Source organism: Camelus bactrianus, chromosome 5, assembly GCF_048773025.1.
Source record: "Camelus bactrianus isolate YW-2024 breed Bactrian camel chromosome 5, ASM4877302v1, whole genome shotgun sequence".
Taxonomy (NCBI): Eukaryota; Metazoa; Chordata; class Mammalia; order Artiodactyla; family Camelidae; genus Camelus; species Camelus bactrianus.
In genome coordinates this window covers 70,481,185-70,504,361 of record NC_133543.1, presented here as the reverse complement: position 1 = coordinate 70,504,361, position 23,177 = coordinate 70,481,185, and the positions used below count along the sequence as shown (strand labels likewise).

General features: G+C 35.2%; 1 protein-coding gene across 6 annotated transcripts in view; it reads right to left on the bottom strand.

Annotated features, from left to right (window-relative positions):
• Positions 1-23,177, bottom strand: part of ERBB4 (erb-b2 receptor tyrosine kinase 4) — a 985,443-nt gene that overhangs the window by 300,235 nt on the left and 662,031 nt on the right. For all 6 annotated transcript variants that reach the window (XM_045520468.2, XM_045520469.2, XM_045520470.2 and 3 more), the window contains exon 4: positions 21,273-21,407. In XM_045520468.2, coding sequence (XP_045376424.1) covers positions 21,273-21,407 — 135 coding nt within the window. The remainder of the gene's footprint in view (positions 1-21,272; positions 21,408-23,177) is intronic.

Here is a 23,177-nt window from a genome sequence, read left to right as displayed (position 1 = left end):
GATGCAGTTACAATCCTGGATTCTTCCTTCAGGACTTTCAAAAACTGGTGTTCTTGACCTCTTCACAATACATTTGCTGGGGAGACAGCGAGCAAAACAGTATCTTTTTCATGACCATATATTATAAAAAAGGGAAGTGGAACATTTATCGAAAGTCTACGCTAAACAATTTCCTCTTCTTGGCCAGAGGGTAAAATGATGAATAAGTCAGTGTTCTGCCCTCAAGGAGCTTTGAAGGATCTGGAAATAGGTAGAAAAATAGGCAAATAATCATAATATTTGCTAAAATATAGGTACGCATAATGTGGAGAAAAAAGATTTGAAAAAGGCTCTGCAGAGAGGGCTGGCATTTCAGTTGGGTTTGAACATCTTGTTTGTCCAGTGAAGAAGAGGACAAAAGAGGTCCAGGCTGAATGATTAACCAAAGCAATGACACAGAGGCAGGCATGAGCACAGCTCTTTGGGGTCGTAATGAATCCTTTATGTTCCCTTGGGTGGTTTGCATTGAAACAGCTCTTGGAGTGTGAGCTTACAAAGTGTCTTGAAAGTCTTGGTTGGAGTTTACTCTGTCTAGGTATTAGGTGTTGGCCAAGGTTTTTGAGCTGTTGTATGATGTGGTTTGACTGGCAAGGTAGTAGAGGGTTTCAGGGTATGAGTCCCAAAGGTTAGTGTTGACATTTGAGTAGCTTGTGCAAAATGCTGATTTTATAGTCTAGAATGAGGTATAGAAATTCATATTTTTTTGTTTTGTTTTGCTTTTGTGGGGGGGGGTTAGGTTTATTTATTTACTTATTTATAACAGAGATACTGGAGATCGAACCCAGGACCTTGTGCATGCTAAGTGCAGGATCTATGACTGAGCTACACCCTCCTCCCAGGAATCTGTATTTTTAAAAAGCAATCCCAGGGATTCTGATGATAATGTTTCCGAGACAACAAAGCATATATAAGAAATGATGATTTGGCATAAAATTCCAAACTCTGTTATCATCATGGCCATAATTTGTGACAACTGGATCTGATCAGATGCTTGGTAACTAAACATACAGAATTAAACAATGTAAAAATCTATCATTGCTCAGGGCTGACTCTTTGATTTGTGAATATATTTTCATCCAGTTGCATTTCCTTTTCTCCCAGGAGTCCTAGAAAAGGCATACCTTTTATTTTCAAATTTAAATTTATTATAAAACACTCATATGATAGTAAAGTCACAATATGATTCCAGCAAAAGGAAGGTATATTAATAGGGCTTAATGATATTAATGTCATGTGGAATTGCCCTTTTTTATTAGATATTAACACTTCCCTTGTTCTTATCTGACAGGTCTCATTGTCATGTGTTTATTCGTCCTCACACTTCTGTTATGTAAACTGACTTTACATTTTCTTCTAATCTTAATTCAATCTTCCTATTTTGCCTATGACTTGAAAGTTAATTACTGAGGGGAAACTTTAACTTTTATACATTTTGCTATTCAGAAAAAAGATGGATGGGTATTTTTATTAACTAAAAAGACAAAGTAAAAAATTTTTTAAAATACATTAAGTGGAATTTTTCACCTACCAATAATTTAAATCAGGAGTTAGTCATTTAAAATGTTTTAAGTAATCACTGGATTGAAAAAGAAATAGGCAAAAGGCCAACCTCATTAAACTTGGTTTTTCTACAAGTGCCATCGTGTTATTCAGCCAAACAATCTATAGTGAAAGTATTGAGAGTAGTATACATATTCAAGTAACAAGATTAATTTTGGACAGAATGGTGAAAAATATCAAGTTTGGTCGGCAACACTTCTATTCACCCTTTCCTCAAAGGCTCACAACCTAGAGCTAATCTGTGACTGCCAGAGCACACGGGATCTCTGAACCTGCACCACCTTAGGTAGGATTACAGACAAAGAGCAGAGGGACTGACCAGTTAATGTGGCACCGAATTGGGCAAAGGTTTGGAAGTACTGAGCCTACTTAGCAAATTTTCACTTTTTTGCTGAGGCTTTCTGTAAACACAAGTCAGTCTAGAGTAGATACGGTAATAGCAGGAACCCCAGGCACAAACAGAAGGCTGGACAAGGTGGGGTGCGGAAACCTACAAGGGTACCATTTTTACTTTATTAGCATGTTGAATTCAGATGTTTCTACCCATAGATCTACACAAATTTCAGTGTGAAAAAAGAGATGTGATGATGACTTATTTAGAACTAAAGATCATTACTTATTACTTATATCATAGCCTCATGTGATCATGAGAGTGACTGATAGAGTAATACATATTATGTCAAAATGAATAGACATTAACATACTAAAGGGATTATATTTCTCATTGAATGGAAAGATCTGATACAATGCTTCCTATGATATTACTATTCTGCATATTCTATACCTTCTCCCAGCATGCCTTCAGACTTTATAACCAACAGAAGTGACCTTCAAAGAGAACAATAGTAAAAGGCCAAAATGCTTTTGGGAAAAGTTATACCATAAAACATACAATTTGACTCAAATTATAAGAAAAATAAAAATTTTCCCAAAAAAACTGGAAGCTTTCATAATTGATACTGTCAAACATTTCTTTCAAATAAAGTAATTAGAAAGTATTAATTATCACTATTCATAGCTGTGAGCACAGAATAGGATACAAGAATTCCACCTATTGAGGTACAGAATTAGTTCTAATCAATGTCAAATGTATTTCTGAACACATAATCAGACATAAATAAGAGGTCTGAACAAACTGGGAAACCTTACCAGCAGACTTAAAAGAATATATTAAAACATATCTGCTGTTCACAATTAACAACAGTAATAAGAATAGGTATGAGAATTTACGATGAACCAGCCAGGGCCACCAAGAATATCCAGGAGCATCTTTCAGAGTGCAGTCTACCTAGACAATACTCTCTTGAAGGTCTGAAGTACCCAACCTATTCAGTTGTATGTGGTGGTGGTCCTCTCAGGAATATTCTAAGAAGTGTATATATATTAACTCTGTCAATCCTCATATAATCCTACTAGGCTGACACATTCCAAAATTTGTATGTTCAGCCCAGACCATGTGGAAACAGGTTTATGCTTAGCTTCCAACTGTTTACAAAACCTCTACACCTGTATGATTAGTAGATATTTAAATATGTAATGTCCAAAATTTAACCCCTGATCTTCCCACCCCATCAAAACATTATCTTCAGAGGTAAAGCCTTCCCCATCTCAGTCAATGACATACTAATCCTTCCAGAAGCTCATGTTAGAAAGTCTGAAGTCATTCTCAGCAACTCTTTTTCTCACACACCCCAGATCCAAATTTATTAGCATATCCAGTTGACCCGAACTTTGAAATATATCTAGTGTCCAATCACTTCCCACCACCCTCACCACTAAGCCATCATCATCTCTTGCTTGCATTAACGCAGTAACCACCTAACTGGTGTCCTAGTTTCTACCCTGGCTCCTTTACAATCTCTTCTTTTTTTTTAGTTATTTTTTAAAATATATTTTTATTGACGTATAGTCAGTTTACAGTGTTTTGTCAAGTTCTGGTGTACAGCACAATGCTTCAGTCATATAACATATATATATATATGTATTCATTTTCACCTTCTTTTTCACCATAAGTTACTACAAGATATTGAATCTCTTCTTAATATATTAGCGAATGTGACGTTCTTAGTCAGATGAGGTCAAATCTCAATAATGTCCCATCTCTCTCAAAGTAGAAGCCAAAGTCCCTTGCAATGGTCTTTTAGGCCCTAGGATATCTGCTCCTCTCCTCCGTGCCTCTGCAACCTTATCTCCTGCCATTTCCCTCCTGGCCCATGCCTCTCACTCTCACTCCTGCTGTTTCTAGGACAAACAAGGTGCATCCTCCACCTCGGGCCCTTCTGTTTGTTCTCCCTGGACCTCTCTTTCTCTGACAGCTTGTAGTCCAATGGCTCACCTGCTTACTTGTTTTTCTTAGATGCCATCTCTCAGTGAGGTCTTCTCTTACCCACACTATTAAATATTCCAGGTGGATTTGCTAGGTTTTATTTCCAACACATGTTCAAATTAGAAATGTCAAATGCAGAAAAATATAAAAGAAGAAAATAAACACCATCCATAAACTCTGCATTTGGTGTTTTTCATTTTTTAAGTGTGTATGTTATTTTGAAATTAATATAATACTCTATATAGTTTTGTCATATGCTATTTTCACTTTATATTTTATCCTGTACATTTTCTTCTTTTTTCCTTAATATCCTGTACATTTTCAAGTGACATTAATAAATGTGATTTTTTTTTTTGGTGGATTTACTTCCCATCAGACATACTATAATTCAATTAATCTTTTTGTTTTATGGGATATTTAGGAGATGTAGGAGATCAATATATATTTCTAAATGAAAACACACATTAAGAAAATATCATGTCATATTTTACAGAAGCATCAGTCAATGTCAGTTCCCTCTCCCTCCCTCACAACACTGTATATAAAAATATAAAGAACAAAAAGAGAGACAAGGGCATCTCAGAGATAAGAGACAGTGCAGGTTTTACGGTGGACTAATGGAGCAATCTGGAGACAGATGTGTTTATGCAGACGGAGTTGAAATGATCAGTAAGATACCACAGTCAAGTGGTAGACAAGAGGAGGGTGTGACATCTCAGGAACTTTGTCAGGCTCAGCAGACGGGAACAAGTGGGTTTCAGAGGTATCCGCATGCTTTGGCAAAGTTTGAGAAGCTAGTCTCAGCGGGAGTGTTACAAATAATCCAAATGCAGTGAAATCTCACTCTGCTACTGGAATATCACACTCCTGAATATTTCATGCTGGTCACATGAAGGGAGAGCAAAGGGAGCAGAGACTATCTCAAGGTATGTGATAAAAACGGAGAGGGAGAGAGAAACCCAGGGTGGCAAAATACTTTGGATCACTGCAGAGGATTAGAGGTCACTGATGCTGGGGCTCTGCCCCGTCCATAACCCCTACTTGTGAGACTGCTAGTCAGATGAACTGGTGGATCCCTGAGGAACCACAGCCAGCCACATGTTCCGTTGTAAGTGGTGTCACAGCCGAAGTTCACATGAAGGAACTTTTCGCCTCTCAAAAGGCATTAAATGGGATCCAAAGCATTGCCCTGCGCAACGGTTCTAAATTCTTTTTTTTTCAGTTCTCACTCTCTGAAGTCTCATTCACCACAACCCCATCTCCCAAGCCCACTGTCTCTTTCTTTCTCTTTTCCCACCTTCTCCCATCACAAAGCTTCCATCCTTCTATTCTCCTTCATTGTACCATTATGTCACTGATTGACATAGTCACTCTCCCTAAATACTTTTTATTCCATCCAGCTCTCTGATTAAATAATTCCTTGCCCTTTTATTTTTATAATGCAGTTATATACTAAATGTGCAAAGCAACATTCTAGGAAGACTTTGTGTGCATATGTATGTGTGTGTGTGTGGATGTGAGGAACAGTTCAGTCCAGTGCTCAAGAAAGATCAAGCTGGCAGATATAGAATGACCAGGTGGGTAAGGAAGTCCATGAATGTTTCCATATTTGTCATTTCTGTCCTGTCAGAGTAGTCATTACTTGAGAAGCGATGTACTGGTTCTATTTCACCCTGAGTGTTACAGAATTCCCAGTTTCTGTGTGTGATATGGTCTCCATTAGCAGCCTCTGATTTCACCCGGCTTCCACTTGACAGCTCCAAGAATAGCTCTATCTCCTCTATGAATTAATAAGAAATGGGGATTATCACGGGAAAACTGAAACAGACAAAATTGTTACAAGCTCCTTAAGGGAAGAAACCATTTCTTCTCCACAGTTTCTAACAGTACACAAAACACGGTAGGCTTCCCAGATCAAACAACCCAACATTTTCCTTACTCAGAGGCCAATATCTTCACACTGCAGTGATAGCCCAGCTTCTCCCACCTTGGATAAATTCTGAACAGTCTTATAATGTCTGTGGTTTGAGACTTTATAATTATGGCTGGGGCCATTCATCTTGTAGCCTCCCTTTGTTTTTATGATTTCTGAGACTGAGGCTGAGCTTTTGTTACAGATTGCTAGCCTGTAGCAGTCAGTTGGGGAGACGAGACATCACGGAGACAGATAACAAAGAAAAATGGGTAACAAATTGGAAAAGATTAGGTAGATCCCTGGCACTATATTAAACAAGCTCTTTGGAGGTGTAACAGCCAGAAGTCTCATCTAATGTTCCTACCGTTCTTTCATCTGCCAAAGGGACTTAGCTGTTTTTATACACATACATATTTTTCCTCCCGCAAGCCCTCATGCTTAAAATCAAAACAACCACGTTAACAAATAGGCACATTTCTAAAATGCCACTGTAAGCCTAAGGAATGAAAATGTGATTTTAAAAATGATGAAGGTTATAAGAAAGTGACCCCAAAGGCATTACAGTAAGTAATAAGCCTAAAATGTCTTGATGTAAAATGCTTCCATTAATTTGCCTTTGAAGTTCACACACAAAAACTACAATTCAAGATGAATGGATTTATAACATATTTTAAAAACTGGATTCCATCAACAAGATATTTCAATGGAGTTTCCTGTTGATGTACTCCTAGACCGATCTGGAAATTGAGTTATTATTTACAGAAAAAGAGAGAAATGATTTGTAGACCATTGTGTGGGTACCTATTGTATTCTGTTGCAAAGCTCTCATCAGCGAGCATATTGAAGAGTGAGTCCTAGTTTAGATATAATGCAATTTTATCATGTAGCAGGCAGCGTTCTGAGCAATTTATTTCTCAAGACAATTTTTGGAGGAAAATACTCCTGAGGTCTGACAAGTTTCATGACTTGCCCAAGATCACCTAGTAAGTAAGTGATCAACCTGAGATTAGAGTCCAGAAATAGAGGTTCCAGACTATACATTCTGAACCAATATAATCAAGGGTCTAAACTACATTAACAGATACAAGAATAGAATCGTTAAGCAGGACAAAGGACGACAGAGCACACAAAATAAATTAAAACACACATAAGAAGACAAACATAAACTTTGTCACAATAAAGCCTCATTTTTGATAGAATTTGAGCAAATATTGAGGAAGTTCAATGGATTTTAGGAGGTCAAGAAACCATTAGGCAGATACTAACTACTATATATATAAAATAGAGAAACAATAAGTTTCTACTGTATAGCACAAGGAACTATATTCAATATCTTATAGTACCCTATAATAGAAAAGAACATGAAGACAAATATATGTATGTATTATGTATGACTAAGCTACTATGCTGTACATCAGAAATTGACACATTATAAGCTGACTATACTTCAATTAAAAAAAATTAGGCAAGGATGTTGAATGAGCTCCTTAACGTACACTTATTCCAGGTCCTCTAGAGAATGGCTTGCATGGAGTTAAAAGATGACTTGGGGTCACTTGCTAAAATCTTTGATGCACAAGAGGAATGGGCAGTATTTAGCAAACGACCTCAATGAGTAGGGTAGGGGGTACTCCAGGTGAATGTCAGGGGCATTAAAAATGGTGTCCTTCCCCACCCCACTTTCCATCACCACAGAATTATAGGTGTGTTTAGTTATAAATGATGATGGGAGGCTAAGTGAGGGCTGATCACAATTCCCAGCTTTAGGATAGGATCCAGAACAAGCAGTGCTTTATAAGAGGGCAAATCTCAATTCTAAACGCTAAAATGATAACAACAACGTTTATTGAATACTTACTATATGACAGGCACTGTTTTATACATTTTCATTTATTATCCCAATTAGTTATTATATGAGGAAAATGAGAAATAAAGGGGCTAAGCAATTACAGTTAGAAGAAATTACAGTTAAAAAAAAAAAAAAAACTCTTGTAGTCAAGATTCAAACATCTGTAGAAACGCAGAACTTGAGCTCAGCCACTAGGCTACACTTAGAGACAAAGCAGCAGAAGAATAATGGTGCAAAGAGAATGAAGATGCAGGGGGCTTTGCTCTGGAGCAGCGTTAGGTAAATGTTTTAGTAGGAAAAGGAGAGGGGAATGAAAGAACAATAACCTCTAATTTTTCCCTCTGCAGTTACCCATTCTTATATGTATGTGTGTGTATATATATATATATATATTTTAATTGAAGTATTTTTGATTTACAATGTTTTTTTGTTTCTGGTGTACAGCATATGGATTCAGTTTTATATATATATACATTCTCTTCCACATTCTTTACCATTATAGGTTATTACAAGATGCTGAATATAGCTCCCTGTGCTATACCATAGGATCTTGTTGATTATCTATTTTATGTATAGTAGTTAGTATCTGCAAATCCCAGACTACCAACTTATCCCTCCCTCACTTCCCCGACTGGTAACCATAAGTTTGTTTTCTATGTCTGTGAGCCTGTTTTGTTTTGTTAATAAATTCATTTGTGCCTTTTTTTTTTTAGATTCCACATGTAAGTGATATTATATGATATTTGTCTTTCTCTGTCCGACTTACTTCACTTAGTATGATAACTTCTAGGTCCATTTATATTGCTGCAAATGGCATTATTTCATTCTTTTTTATGGCTGAGTAATAATCAATTGTGTGTGTATATACATATATACACATATACATATGTGTGTGTATATATATATATGTGTATTTTTACACACATATGTAAAAATATATATACACACACATATACATGCACCCCAATGTTCATAGCAGTCCATTCACATATTTTTAAAGTGACATATATTATACTCACTCGAAATTATGTTACTATAAATGAAACAATGTTTTTTTTCCTCCCTCAGCTACAATATCTGGGTCAACTGTGTGGATTAATAGAAATGATTTATTACTTCATAAGAATATTATAAAACTGCATGATACTAATTTATCTTTCTCTACTGATTCAAACAGGCAGAACTCTGTCAATTATACAATCATAAGAACCCTTAAACATTTATTTATTCAACTAAAAATACACAGTACATTTTTTCAATAAAATATTTGATATTTAAAATTATGCAACTAAATGAAATTTAGAAATGAAGAAGTGTTGGTTGCCCAACATTTTATTGCTTTTAAAATCTTTTAGTTCTTCATTGTATTTTTTCTAGTAAAGCAATTTTCTTTCTTCTGGAAAACACATTTTGGCATATGATAACTAGTAATAGTTAATTATTAACAAAATAACTAGTAACTTGGGCATATAGATAACTCTTTTAGTGCTCTATTCTACTTCTCGAGTGCAGTGTTTAAATTGATTCTATAGGAAGTATTTCTGGAAAAGCTATCTGGATCAAAATCTTAGTTTAATAAAGCATGAGGAGATAGGAGAATAAAAGTCACTGATCTGAACACTTAATTTTGAGATGATTTTTCCTTTGTACATTTTTTAATCAAGTTTTTTTTTCTTTCATATATTTCTCTTACTTAAACTTAAAGGAGAACTTTAAGAGAAATGTCACTGCATAATTTCCTTTCCATTTTTCCTTCCCTGCTTAGAAAGAGCACCTACAATTGCCAAAAGAATCACCTCTAAATAGAACATAATTTGTTCTTGCCAGGCAGCAAAAATTAAATAAAAGTTGCATGGGCTGCTTGCAACAATCTAGACTTGAAAGATTGCAAAGTGGGTTAGCAGCTTGATCTCCTTATTCATCTTTCCCCAGCTCGCTGTAGGGGTGCCAGCTCCCCTGCCCCAATCCTCCATTGTAACTCGAAGTCTCTCTCCCATCTCTGCTCCAAACTTCAAAATAAAAGTTGCAGAGAGAGGAACTAAAAGGAGAGGGGAGACACATGTAAAATAAAACTTCTTCTTTGCAAGTGTTATGAAAGGGGAAAACTGAATAACCATTTTCCATTACTTACAAACATCTTTTCACTTCCTCACTGTCTCTAAGTGGTGAGAAATTAGAGGAGAAAAGGAAAATGTAAGCTCTCTAAATTCTACTTAATTGTGCAGTTGAGTTTCATGAAACCACTTACATTGGTAAATGGGAATAAACATGTGAATGGTATGGAAATCTATAAATGATGGTGGCAAAACAGGACACAGACACATACATAATCACTCTTAACCCATCAGAGAGTAAACAAATTACAGAAAAATAGAAGAGGGTAATACTGAATGGATTTAGTATAATTTTCATTTAATTTTACATAGTTGCTTTAAACACCAATATACAAACAGGGCTTTATGTTTTAAACAAAATCAACTATGGGATGCTTTTAAAATCTTTTTACATTAATAAGGTATTCATAATTCGAGTCCATACAGAATTTTATTTGGTTTGGATGAGTCCCTTAAATTGTGAAAATTTAAGTCAGCTTTTATTAATGTAGCATTTCAACTCCTACCCCTAATTCTTCCAGGCTTGGAATTATTTGTGAATCCTTACATAGCAGGATGACTTAAAACTTTAGATAGAGGTCATTTATTTTTTAATTGTGAAAAAAAAAAAGGAATGAAAAACTGTGGAAGATCACCAGAGGTCTCTTACTGAGAGTGACTTTACATTAAAGTTTCTTGCTTTGTATTTTTTAACTTTTTTATTGTGGAAAAATATGCATCACATCAAATTTACCATCTTAACTGTTTCTAAGTGTACGCATCACGGGTATTAAATACATTTACATTGTTTTGCAACATCGCCACCATCTTTCCCCGTAACTCTTTCCATCTTGTAAAGTTGCAACAATATAACTTATTAAATAATAACTCCCCATTCTCCCTGCACTTCCAGCCCCTGAAACCATGACTATATTTTCTGTCTTTATGATTTTGACTACTCCAAGCATTGAATACAAGTAGAATTATATGGGATGGGCTTTCTTATGACTGGCTTATTTCACTTAGCATAATTTCCTCAAGATTCATGCAGGTTGTAGCTTATAGTCAGAATTTCCCACATTCCATTGTATGTATATACCACATTTTGTATCCACTCATCTATCTCTATACACTTGGGAAAGATTTTTATTTTTGATTATATTACCTTTATTGGATTTTCTGTGACTGTCATCCAATTTAAATACAATGTGTAGCTCTTATTACAATGTTTTTCCTATAAGAAAGACATTATTCATTTCTAAAGATCTCCAATTCCAAAAACTCTCCATGTCGAAAATGTTAGGAGTTACTACTTCAAAGAAAAGCTGATCATTCTGATTGCATGGCCTTTGTCCATTCTGTGTGAACAGTGAGAAAATCTTTTTCATAATATCACCAACTTTTGGTTAAGTAATGATTTATATTTTTTTCATGAAAATTTCCATAGTGAAAAGGCTTGTTAAAATTCACTTTAAAATAAGTTTCAGACAAACAATAAAATCTGATGGCTTCCCCTAACTGAACAATTTGAACCCCAGAGACCTGCTATTTCATAAAATTCTGATCTTTTCAACCATTCACTGGAAGAGAGCAAGTTCTTATTGCTAAAGATTACTCTCAGCAACCTCGAGTGGGGCTCTTAATAGCAACCTTACAGAATTTCTGTAAGAGTTAGAAATAGGGTTTGTTAAGTGCCTGTGATATACTGGGCCCAAAAGGTCACAGGTCTTTAAAGCATTGCTGTAGGTATTGATGAAATCAGTGACAGAAGTTTCACATAAGAACAGAGAGCTGCGTCTTCACTAAGAGGGGACTTGTATTTGGCAGTTGCTCATGTGCGGCAAGCCTATGTATTCTACACCAATTCTGAACCAGAACATGGGCTGAAATGTGTTAGTCATAATGGGCTTTGCTAATCATTTTACTAGCATGGAAATCCAGTACCAGATCCGAGCTACTTACACCTGTCCCCAGGATCAATTAGAGAACTTTGAGGATAGGCAGCTTCCCATCCTTAAATCCAACTTGCTGGGGAGCAGATTCTGACAAATGTCCAAGTTTGGAAAACATTAATCTACTTATCAACGGACATCAGGAACCTTGCCCTTTTGTGATGGTAGACCATGACACACATCTCTGCTGTTTCCTTCCAACAAGCTATGGTCATGAAAATTTATTTGAAGGTAGAAAAACTGAATATTTTTAAAGAGCTACAACAGTATGCTTGTGGAGTACAGAGAAGTTAAATCTTTGAGGCAGAAACTTAGTTTACTTTCAGAGGGCAAAAGAGGCTTAATCGGCAAGTCTTTAAGCAAAATAGAGGCAAGGGCTATCCATTATGCTTGAGGAAATCTTGAGTGCAAGAAGCTAACATGAATGCAGATGCTAAGTACACTATTTAATAATTTAAATGAAAAATGTTAGCCAAATATCACCCTGAAGGTATTTTCCTCTATAAATTTTAAGTTAAACTGCCCTATCTCTAAAGAGGTTATTCTTTTTTGAGTTGCGTATGTGCCTGTGTGTGTGTGTGTGGGCATGTGCGTGTGTGTGTGTGTGTGTGTGTGTGTGTTTATTCACTATTTGCCCCAGAGGAGACTAGGAACCACAATCAGATCTTAGCATGTATGATGTGTAGGCTTAATTTTCTCTTTGTATCATTGCAGAGAGAAACGATAAGCACTGTGCTGGGCTTAGCCCAGCATCACCTCCACAGGGCTGTTGACGATCACACGTGGTGCTAGTGTACTTAGCTGACTGTCAGATTTTCTAGAATTTTCGGAGCTGGTTGTTAAATACAGCCGTTACTGAATATTAAACTACATAAACCCACAATTAAATTTTATTAAAAAAAAAGGCAACATATACTTAAAGTTCATTATTTCCTGATTAGTTCACATGCAATGAATCCATATGCTGGAGATACTACCTAAATGCATGCTAAGTGTATATCTCTTCCAGAATCCACATTAGTTGCTAAAAAGGGCCAATGTTGGGAATGTTTAAACCATGAAAATCAGCAAAATCTACAAATTGGGGTGTTTTCCTATCTAGTCTTTGAAAAGAGGTTATTAAACATTTATCAGCACAGTACTGACATGGTATAATTTTAGACTGATAAAATGATGCTTTGGGAAATGCACTATTAAATCTTTTTGAGGGGAGCCACATTATATTCTGTGCCTGGAGTGGGCATTTTCTTATGTAACAAATTGCTTTTTCTACTAATTCAGAAACAGAAAAGGAAATGAGCTGCCACCCGGAGAAGGGGCAGAAAGCCTAGGAGACAATAAAGCAGTCTGTCCTTAAGTTTTGGAAATGGTCAGAGGGTCCCAGCAGTGAGGGATATCCTGACCTGTAACACAAGAGCAGGCACACAAAAGTCAAGTTTGGGCCTCTTTGCCCCCCAGTAACCACTATTATTATTAGTATTAGTAGTTAATAACTCATCTTATTTATGCTTTGAGAAAACCGGGGGTACAGTGGATCTTAAGAGCAGCTGAGGGAGTGCCTAGCACAGCTGTGAGGTTTACTGGAGTTATTTGCAGCAGAGGCTGGGGTCGGCAGTAAGAGGATAAAGTCAGAGTGGAGACATTATGGGATTTATTCCAGATTTTAGGTGATTTATATGTAAAAGGAAAGTGGAAACTCATTTATAATCATAAACTGTTGAGATCAATGTATATATATATGTCTGTGTGTATACATACATTTATATAATATGTTTACTTTATATTCATGTATTACATACAAGTGTATATATATATATGTATATATGATTTGCAACAAAAATAGCACATGAAATGCGTGATAAATATGAGAACTGAGATAAGCTACGAAAGGTCTATTATGAGAGAATTCTGTTCTACCACTTGGGGTTGAGGTGAAGTTCCCCTAAGGAACAGTCTGTCACTTTCTAGAAAGCAAAGATCATATTTATTTTATATACAAGTACTATTTGATGGAAAAGTTCACTGAAAGGAAACTATTGCATATGATGAAAATAAAGATCTGTCATAAAAATTTACTCAAAAAGTGACACAGTGCACTCATCCCAGGAAGATAAAAAACAAGAAGACCAAGCAGGCACGTATACTATACTTGCACCTTGTAACACTCTTACATAAAAGTTTATCCTGGCGTGAATTTCTGTCAACCTGGAAATCCTCTCCTTAGAAATATGGCAATAAAGGCCTTCTCAGATATGGGTCAGGTTCAAGTCCTGACTCTCTCATTAACAGCAGTAAAAAGATGGCAGATTGGCTCCTTGCTCTTACTTTTTAAAAGTACATTCCTGGATTCTGCTAGATCTGTTTGCTAATATTTTGTTTAGAATAATTGCATTTGAATTCCTAAGTGATCTTTAGTTCTTTTGTTTTCTGTTTTGTTAGATTAGATTCATGAAGGATTTAATTTAAAAATCTTTTTTTAAAAAACTATCTTTTGGGTTCATGCAGATTCATTTATCCTTCCTAAGGTTTTTCACATTTTTCTATTTCCCTAATTAAGATTTTTATCCTAAACCTCTTTTCAAAACAATATGCATGATTCAATACAGTCTGCAGTTATATAAAAGTGGATACGTGCATATAAAACACACAGAAACTGAAGCTGTACTGAAATGCACTGTGGTTAAACTTTCTTGCTACTTTGTTTTTTAATGTACTACAGAATTCCAATCTTCAAAGAGTGTCTATGTTTTATATAACTATTTTAACATTAAAAGAGTAATAACAGTTAATAAACTAAGAAAATCAGGTTTAACACTATTTTGATGTTTGATTCTTTTCTAGTTCAACGAAGTGATCTCTACAGGATACAGCATGCAATGTCAGTTAGGAGCAGGCACTTATTAAGATATGGAAGAGTCATTAAAAGAAAAAATGCAGTTTTAAGTTTTATTAATGGTCTTAATGCAGGCAGAACATTTGGTTTAAACAAATGATTAGTCCTCGAATGATGTTTGTGAATTTAATGCTTTTTTATGAATCTGCCAATTCCCCCACACTCTCACTTCTGTCATTAGCTGTTATTTGGTTTCAGAAAACAGCTGAGATAGAGAGGTGCATCTGGTGTAAACTGAAGAAAACCTTAGGATCTGGAGTGCCTGAGGGGCGTTCCTTTCAGTGTCTCAGTGGAATCAAGCTGTGTGATATTACCTTCTGGTGGCTGAAATATATGTGAAACAGAAACATAATAAAATGTCAACTCATTTATATGTAATAAAAATATGGGTCATATATTGTAAAAATAATTCTGTCCACTTACAGTCAATTCGTATTAAAAATCATAATCAGAAGACATTTGATTCCTCTACTATAAAATCACTCAGATTTTGACCCATATTAACTCATTTATTTCTCATAATAACCCTAGGAAGTTGATAATATAAGCTCTTGGCCAAGAATCTATGTGTGATCTTTCAAGTCTGACCAAAGGCTTCACCTGGCTGGCATCTCAGAGGAAAGTCCTCCCTACCCCTGAGGTGATGCACAGTCAACGCATTGTGGTCTCTGAAGGAGCTGCAGTCAAGGAGGACTCAGGACTGACTCCCTGACAAGCCATGTTCTTAAGCATATTGGCATTCATACCTCAGTTGCCTCCAGCTGCTTGCTTTATCTAGTGCCTTTGAAAGAGGCTTTCCTTGGGTGCCTTTGCTGAAATGTCCTTATTGGGCTGGAAAGAACCTGGAAGACGTTTTTCTCTACTCTGACTCATCACTTAGCACTTTCCTGCTCTCAGCCCTTTCCCCTCTCCTCCCCACCCACCTGCCTTCTGGTCCCCAGATCTATAAAACCCCAGGACACTTTGCATGGGGCTCCCTCAGCAGTGAGACAATTCCCTGTGTTTGTCTTGTTCAATCTAATCCATCTGACCCTCTCCTGGAGCTGTTCCACGGTGAAAAATGGCACAGTGGAAGACTGCGCACTTTCTCCAGTGTGCTTCTTGCTTATACTATTGCAGTAAGTGATCACAAGCTTGACTGTTACCTTCTTACTGGTTCTCTGTCTTAGTTGGCCACTGTGAAACCTAGGAGCTCAGCTCAGCTCATGACAGTCTCCTTTTATAGTTGTGGAGGTACTGAGAGCATAAGTGACTTGCCCAAGGTCAAATAACTAGTAAGGGGCATTGTTAGATTTCAGTTAAGCCCGTTTGGCTCCTAAATCCATTCTCTTAAGAGTTACAGTTAATATACAATCTTACAGTTACTACACAAAGTTATAGTCATTATACAATCTTATAGTTAATATATAACCTTGAAAAATATCATTGTCTATTTTTCCATATTCAGATTCTAATGTTCTTCCATTTACTGAATTTTTAGAGGGCAACTAATTTCCACCATTTCAACATTCTTGTGGCGATGAGTGTTATTATAGTGCTCTAGGCAAGTGAAACATCTTTCACTAAATGACTTTTTCACTTGGAGGGGTAGTTTGATGACTAAGCCCTATTGATGTAGCTATTCAAGAACGTTCTAATGTTAGCTAAGTCTTGCTGGGGATCTGTACGAGAAAAAAGACACTCATCTCTCCTTCACCCGGCTCAAGTTTAGATTGAGATATCTCAGGTATTTTGAAGAATACAGTTTGGTTACAATTATTCTGAAATCACATATTTTTTAAAGGAGTAGCATCATTTTTAAAATTGTTTTTCTAGAGACTTCAAACATTTTCCTCATTGTTTCAATTATAGCTCAAAGGTTATGTCAATAAAACGCCAGACTAGTCTTGAAAAAGATTGTGTTTTTTTGCATTAAGAATTAGTATTGTACTAAAAATCAAAAGCATACAGAAAGAAATACCTTGCAAAATATTACTTAAGAATCAAATATTCTTTTTTTTAACCACCTTTATTGTGATACGATTCCTATAGAGTAAACTACACATATTTCAGCTATATAATTTGATGGATTTTGGTAAGAATCAAATATTCTTAACTTCTTTTTCAGCATTGTGTGATTTGAACATACTTACAATAATTACACAAATCAGTGTCTCTAGACACTAAAGGAAAATTAGAGATATGTATGTTATCTTATAATTATTATAAATATAATAAATATAGAACATAAGTGTAATGAATAGAAATTGTGTTATTTAAAATTATGTAAGTATAAATTAGATTAATTACATAGATGTATGTTGCCATTTTTATCTAAAAAAGACTTGAAATGTATAAGCTACCTGTCTGTGGATTACAACTTACTTCTCAGACCCATTTGTTTTAATATAACTGATGGATAGAAGAAAATATATCTTGGATTCATCTAATTTTCCTATTGATGACCTAATCTATTTCATTTATGTATCTATTTATTCAGTATATATCTGTTATCCATCTATCATGTGCTGAAACAGAGGACAGGATGATGAATTGGGCCTTGCCCACAAGGCCTTTTTATTTCAGAGTGAGATGGAACGTCAGGGTTCAGCCCTGGTCGTTCTGGGGTTACACGGGAAAAGTTACCTAATCTAGCCTGTAGAAGAGATAACAACTGATGAGTATCAAAGTATGAATAAAATTCAGCCTGTAAACGGAAAAGGAAGAGCAGTGCAGGCAAAGAAACTGTAGGAACTATTCCGTACAGGAAAAAAATAAGCAGGAATCTGCTGAAAACTCCAGGCATTTGGTTTTGTTTAGAATTGACCCGACATTAGTCAGCTGCAGTGACAGTGTTTTAGACAGGGTCACGGTGAGATTTCCATTAAATAGAGCTCTTACTGGCGTTTTGTCAGGTGGAGTTGTCAGGACTAGAGGCAAGGAGCCTAGTTAAGCACAGACGCTCTTAACCAATGATCCCCAGACCCCAAAAGAGGCTGTGGATAGAATTTAAGAAGTTCTTGAACTTAACTGGGGAAATGTTACATTATTGTTCACATTAATCTCTTATGAAAAGTATGATTTTCATCAAATATGAATACAAGGACCAAACCCCAGTAATGCTGGCAGTACCAGTCACGTTGTAACCACACTGTACAGTTACACTGTAACCAACAGAAACCATAGATGTATTCATGTTACATTACAGTTGTAAGTTTTATTTAAAACATTTATTTTAATTGTGCTAAAAACACAATGCAAAATTTATCACTGTAGCTATTTTTAAGTGTACAGCTCAATAGTGTTAAGTATATTTACACTGCTGTGTAACAAATCTGTAGAGCTTTTTCCATCTTGCAAAACTGAAACTCTACACTCATTAAACAGCAATTCTCCTTCTCCCAATTCTCCCAGCCCCTGGTAAACACCATTTTTCTTTCTGTTTCTCTGACTTTGACTACTTTAGATACCTCATATAAATGGACTTATACAGTCTTTTTGTGACCAGCTTATTCTGCTTAGCCTAATGCTCTCAAAGTTCATCCATGTTGTAACCTGTGTAATAATTTCCTTCCTTTTTCAAACTGAATAATGTTCCACTGTACATATATTCCACTCTGTATTTATCCATTCATTCATTGATAAATATTTGGGGTACTTCCACCTCTTAGCTGTTGTGAATAATGCTACTATGAATATAGGTGTACAAATACCTCTTTGAGACCCTGCTTTCAATTCTTCTGGGTAGATACCAATAAGTGGGATTGATAGATGATACGCTACTTCTATTTTTAACTTTTAAGGACCCACCATACTATTTTCCATAGCAATTACAGCATTTTACAATTACATCAAGAGTGTGAAAGGGTAGCACTTTCTCCACATCTTTGCCAACATTTGCTATTTTGTTGTTGAATTGCAAAAGTTCTTTATATATTCTGGATATTAAACCCTTATCAGATAATTGATTTTAAAAGATTTCCTCCTGTTCTGTAAGTCGTCTTTCACTCTGTTGTGTCCTTTGATGCACTCAAATTTTTTAGTTTGATTTTTTTAATTTTTGCTTTTGTTGCCTGTTCTTTTAGTGTCATAAACAGAATAATTCACAAATCCAATGTCATGACATTTTCCTCTATATTTCATTTTAGGAGTTTTGTGGTTTGGGGTCTTACATTTAGATCTTTAATCCATGTTGAGGTAATTTTATATTTAGCATAAGATAAAAATCTAGCTTCAATTTTGTGCATGTGGATACTCAATTTTTCCAAAACCATCTGTTAAAGTGATTTTCCTTTTTAAAATAATATTTATGCCAACACTGCTTCAAACTGCATTACACATTAATCCCACTATTAAAATTATTTATTTAATATACTAATAAATTAGCATATTACTGTGTCACATATCTATTTTTAAAGTATATCACTAAATGTACTTCAATATAGTTAATTTTTATTATAATCCTTTATAATTTATTTTATAAATGTATTGATTTTAAGCATTTATGATATAAAATACTTACTTTATGCCTATTTAGTTATTTTAAAATATTATGAAAAGGGGGCTATGGGTTTCACCAGACTGCTACAAGGGTCATGGCTTCAAAAAATATTAAGAATTCAAAGATTGTTCCAGTAACTCACGCAACAGATGAAATCTTCAACTAGAGCAATGGTAATACAAACAAATATGTAGAATGATGGAATAGGCAAATTGAGCATGATTGAGTAATTAAATAAATACCAAGAACAAAAGAGAAGGTGAAGTCAATAATGTCTACCAAATTTTAACTTGTGTGATTTGATTGGTTGGTGATGTGTGCAGTTCTAGGACTCAGTGTGGAAACTGAATTTAAAAACCATGAGGACTGCCAGTAATCAACCATGAGGAAAGGGTAAATCAAGAAACTAAATCAGGATAAAGTCAGGGAAACCAATATTCAAAGACCAGCCAATTCATTATTATCAGCTATGGTGTCATGTACTGTATATAATGTGTCAGTAAATATAATTAGTATGTAAAGAATAAAAGCTCAATAAGCAATTGGTAGTTAATTTGTAAAGAACCATTTGTTATGATTTGATGCTGCATTTGTAGTTTTTGCACCTGAAATCATTTGCATGCATGCATGCATGCAAAAAAAAAAAAAAATACAGCTACAGTTGCCTAATTATGGACACAAGTATCCAAATTTGCCCTCAAAAGAATAGCACAAAGAGACATGATCTGTGAAAATGTAGCAAATCCTTCAGACCTTCCCTGTTCCGCATCCTGGAAGGCTGGTGGACATACTATACTCCCTTTGGCTTCTGTCTCGGGCTTTATTCATACCTGATTTCATTCACGCTGTATAGGCTAGTAACTCTAACCAGCCGAAAGCCAGTAGGCTTTTCCTCTTACCTAAACATTATGATATTCCCCTCACATATAAAATGTACCATAGTATGGGCAAACAGAAACTGGAAGCCATTTCTGAAGCATATTCTTTGCCTTGTTATTGTGAACAGATTCAACTTTTCATTCACATGTAATTTTACAAAGTATGCAACTTGAACACTGTAAAGATGGTATCTCATACAAATTTCTGCTTAAAGGTAACAAGCAAATTGTGTTACTTTACTTTAAAAAAAGTTTTAGCCATTTATTAAAAATGCAGCTGTCAGTTTGGATCAAATATATTCATATTTCTCCAACATACCATTAGGACCATCATGAAATTTAATAATTGTCCTTTGGAATTTGATTTCCTACAAAAGCGCTATAACACAATCGGTACCATTGCAAATAATTATGTAACTGTGTGAAGATTGCTATGATTTCAGGTGGGAAACATATAATAATAGATGAGAAATATAAAACCCAGGCTAACACTTGACAAATACTCTGTTCTCATACAAATGCCAGTAATAATAAATGTGGGGACAGCATCGCCTGCTTCATGAAAATGAAACAGATTCCAGGCAGAATCATTTTCAAAGGTTTTAATGATATTTCAAATATTATTTGCTTATCATTTAATCACATTAAACACTTTGAATCTAATAAATCCTTTGTGGTAGAAATAATATACACTTTAAGAATGGGAAGTTGGGTAGTTTAATAAGCTAATGATTAAAACCAAAATGTAACATATACTTCTTCTGTATGAAATCTATATTTCTCCACTCTATTTATAGTGTTTAGAATTGTCATAAAGTATTACCATGAAGGTTTTAGGGGTGAATGAAGGCTTAGGAATTCTAAAATGTTCACTAGTTTTTTGTTTTTGTTTTTTTAAAATATTACAGTGAATGGGAAAGTATATATTTTGTCCCACTACTTTTTCCTCAGTGGTTTATGAGTCACAAAGAGTTGAAACAGCAGTTGCACACCAGCCTTAAGTTTATGGACAATGAGTCACATGTTTAGACATCAGAAATATGGTAAAGTAATTTAGATTAAGCAAACGGGCTCAGGTTAAGAAAATGAAAATTTGTAAAAGGGAAGTATCATTCTATAAAGAGAGTTAATTAGAAGTAAAAGATTGTTTTGTCATATATCACTAAACATTTCGGTAGATGCAAGAAAAATTCAAAATACTATTAATGGCATGACAAACATAAGCTGTTCAATTTCACAAGAAATAGAAGAATATTTTAAGACATTAAAAAGGATAATGCTACTCACATCCTGAGCTGCCATTTGTTGACACCAGAGTCAGGTTGGAAGGCCATGGATTCCGAACAATGTCCTGCCAATGAATTGTATCTGTATAACAAAGAAATTTGTTCTGGTCTACGTAGACTCCGCCATTTAGGATTTCTGTGTTAAAACAAGCAAACAAAGAGATTTGTTGTCAAAGTTTTTGATGATGGAAAGGTAGTCAATAAAAATGATTTACTCTAAGCTGTTTTCAGTGTTAAACTACAGTTACTTTAATACCCAAGTTATCTTTAAAAATATCTTTTACTGAGTCACACAGATTGCAGAAATTTGAAAACATTGAACAATACAAAGAAAAACAACTACTCAAAATTCACTCAAGAGAGAAACACTCTTCGCTTTTTGGTATAGATGCTATCAGTCTTCTTTCTGTTTTATTTCCACTGAAATTGGAATAACATTGCACATAATAGGGTGGAGGGGAGGGTGTAGCTCAAGTAGTAGAGCACATGGTTAGCAGACACGAGGTCCTGGGTTCAATCCCCAGTAGCTCCATTAAAAAAAAAAAAAAACAATAAATGAATAAATAGACCTAATGACCCTCCCAAAAATAAAAATATAAAATTAAAATAATTGCATATAATGTTTCATAACCTGCTAGTTTTGTTAATACTAAAAGGTGAGTATTTAATGGCATTTAAATATTATTCTACATTATTTCTAGTGAGAATATGATATGCCAGGGTATAACATAAATAGTCTTTAAGTAACCAATCCCCTCAGTTGGTAATTTAACTTATTTATGTCTGATTAGTTTTTTAAATATTTTTTTCTATAAATAACACTCAAAGATTGTGAATAATTTTAAAACTTTTTGTACACATTGTCAGATTTCTCCTAAAAATATTGTTTCAGTCAATGTGACATTGACTGGAGTCAGTTAGGTAAGTAATTAGCACAAAATGGAAGCTAAAATTAATGCTTCAATCACAAAAGTGTTCTTTGTTCATCTCAAATGCAGTCAATAGAATCACCAATTATTCTTTAAAAACAACACAAAGCAAGATATAATAAAAACCCTATACTACATTGGAACAAGGGCATGACTGTGGGATAAAATGCACTAAAGCCAATTTTTACTTGATTCTCTATTTTATAACACTGGCCTTAATCAGCTAGTGTGTCCCCTCTGAACAATGGGGGGTGATCATGTCTACAGATTCTCATTCAGATAGCTTTATGTTATCCAGAAAAAAAGTAGATATTTCTCTGAAAATACCATTCCTTTCATTTTAAGAAATTGGTTAGACACACACAGAGCATCTTTCTTACCCATATATAACCCGTAACTGCCATATTTTTCCTCTTGTCTAATGCAAAAACATGTCAAGAGAAATCATGTATCAGTCCATAACACATTCAGATACAAGTAACAAAAACCCAATTACCAGTAATTTATATAGATAGGCAATGATTTTTCTCATGTAGTAAGAAACCTATAGGAGGCAGTTGTGGATATTAATTTAGTCTCTGCATTACCCACAACCTGCTATGCATGTTGACTATACTCAGTCCAGGCAGAAGGTGGCTGCTGTATCTAGAGGTGTCTGTCTGAATCTAAGGCAAAGTAAAACAGAAGAGCAACCAGGGGGCTTCCTCCTGGTGAGTCTCCAACATACTATCTTGGAAAAAGATGCTTTCCCCAAGGGTTATGTCTGCATTTCATTGGCCAGAACAATATCCCATGGCCATTCCTACTGCAAAAGAGGCTGAATGAGCAAGTATTTAGGTGGACATATTGTTACTTGAACAAAATCCAAACATGCAGGGGTGTCAGTGGGAAAGAAGAGGGATATGCTATTGGGAAGGCAACCAGCTCTGTCTCCCATGGTGGCCTTAAGAAAATCATCTCTCCTGTGCAGTATCCCA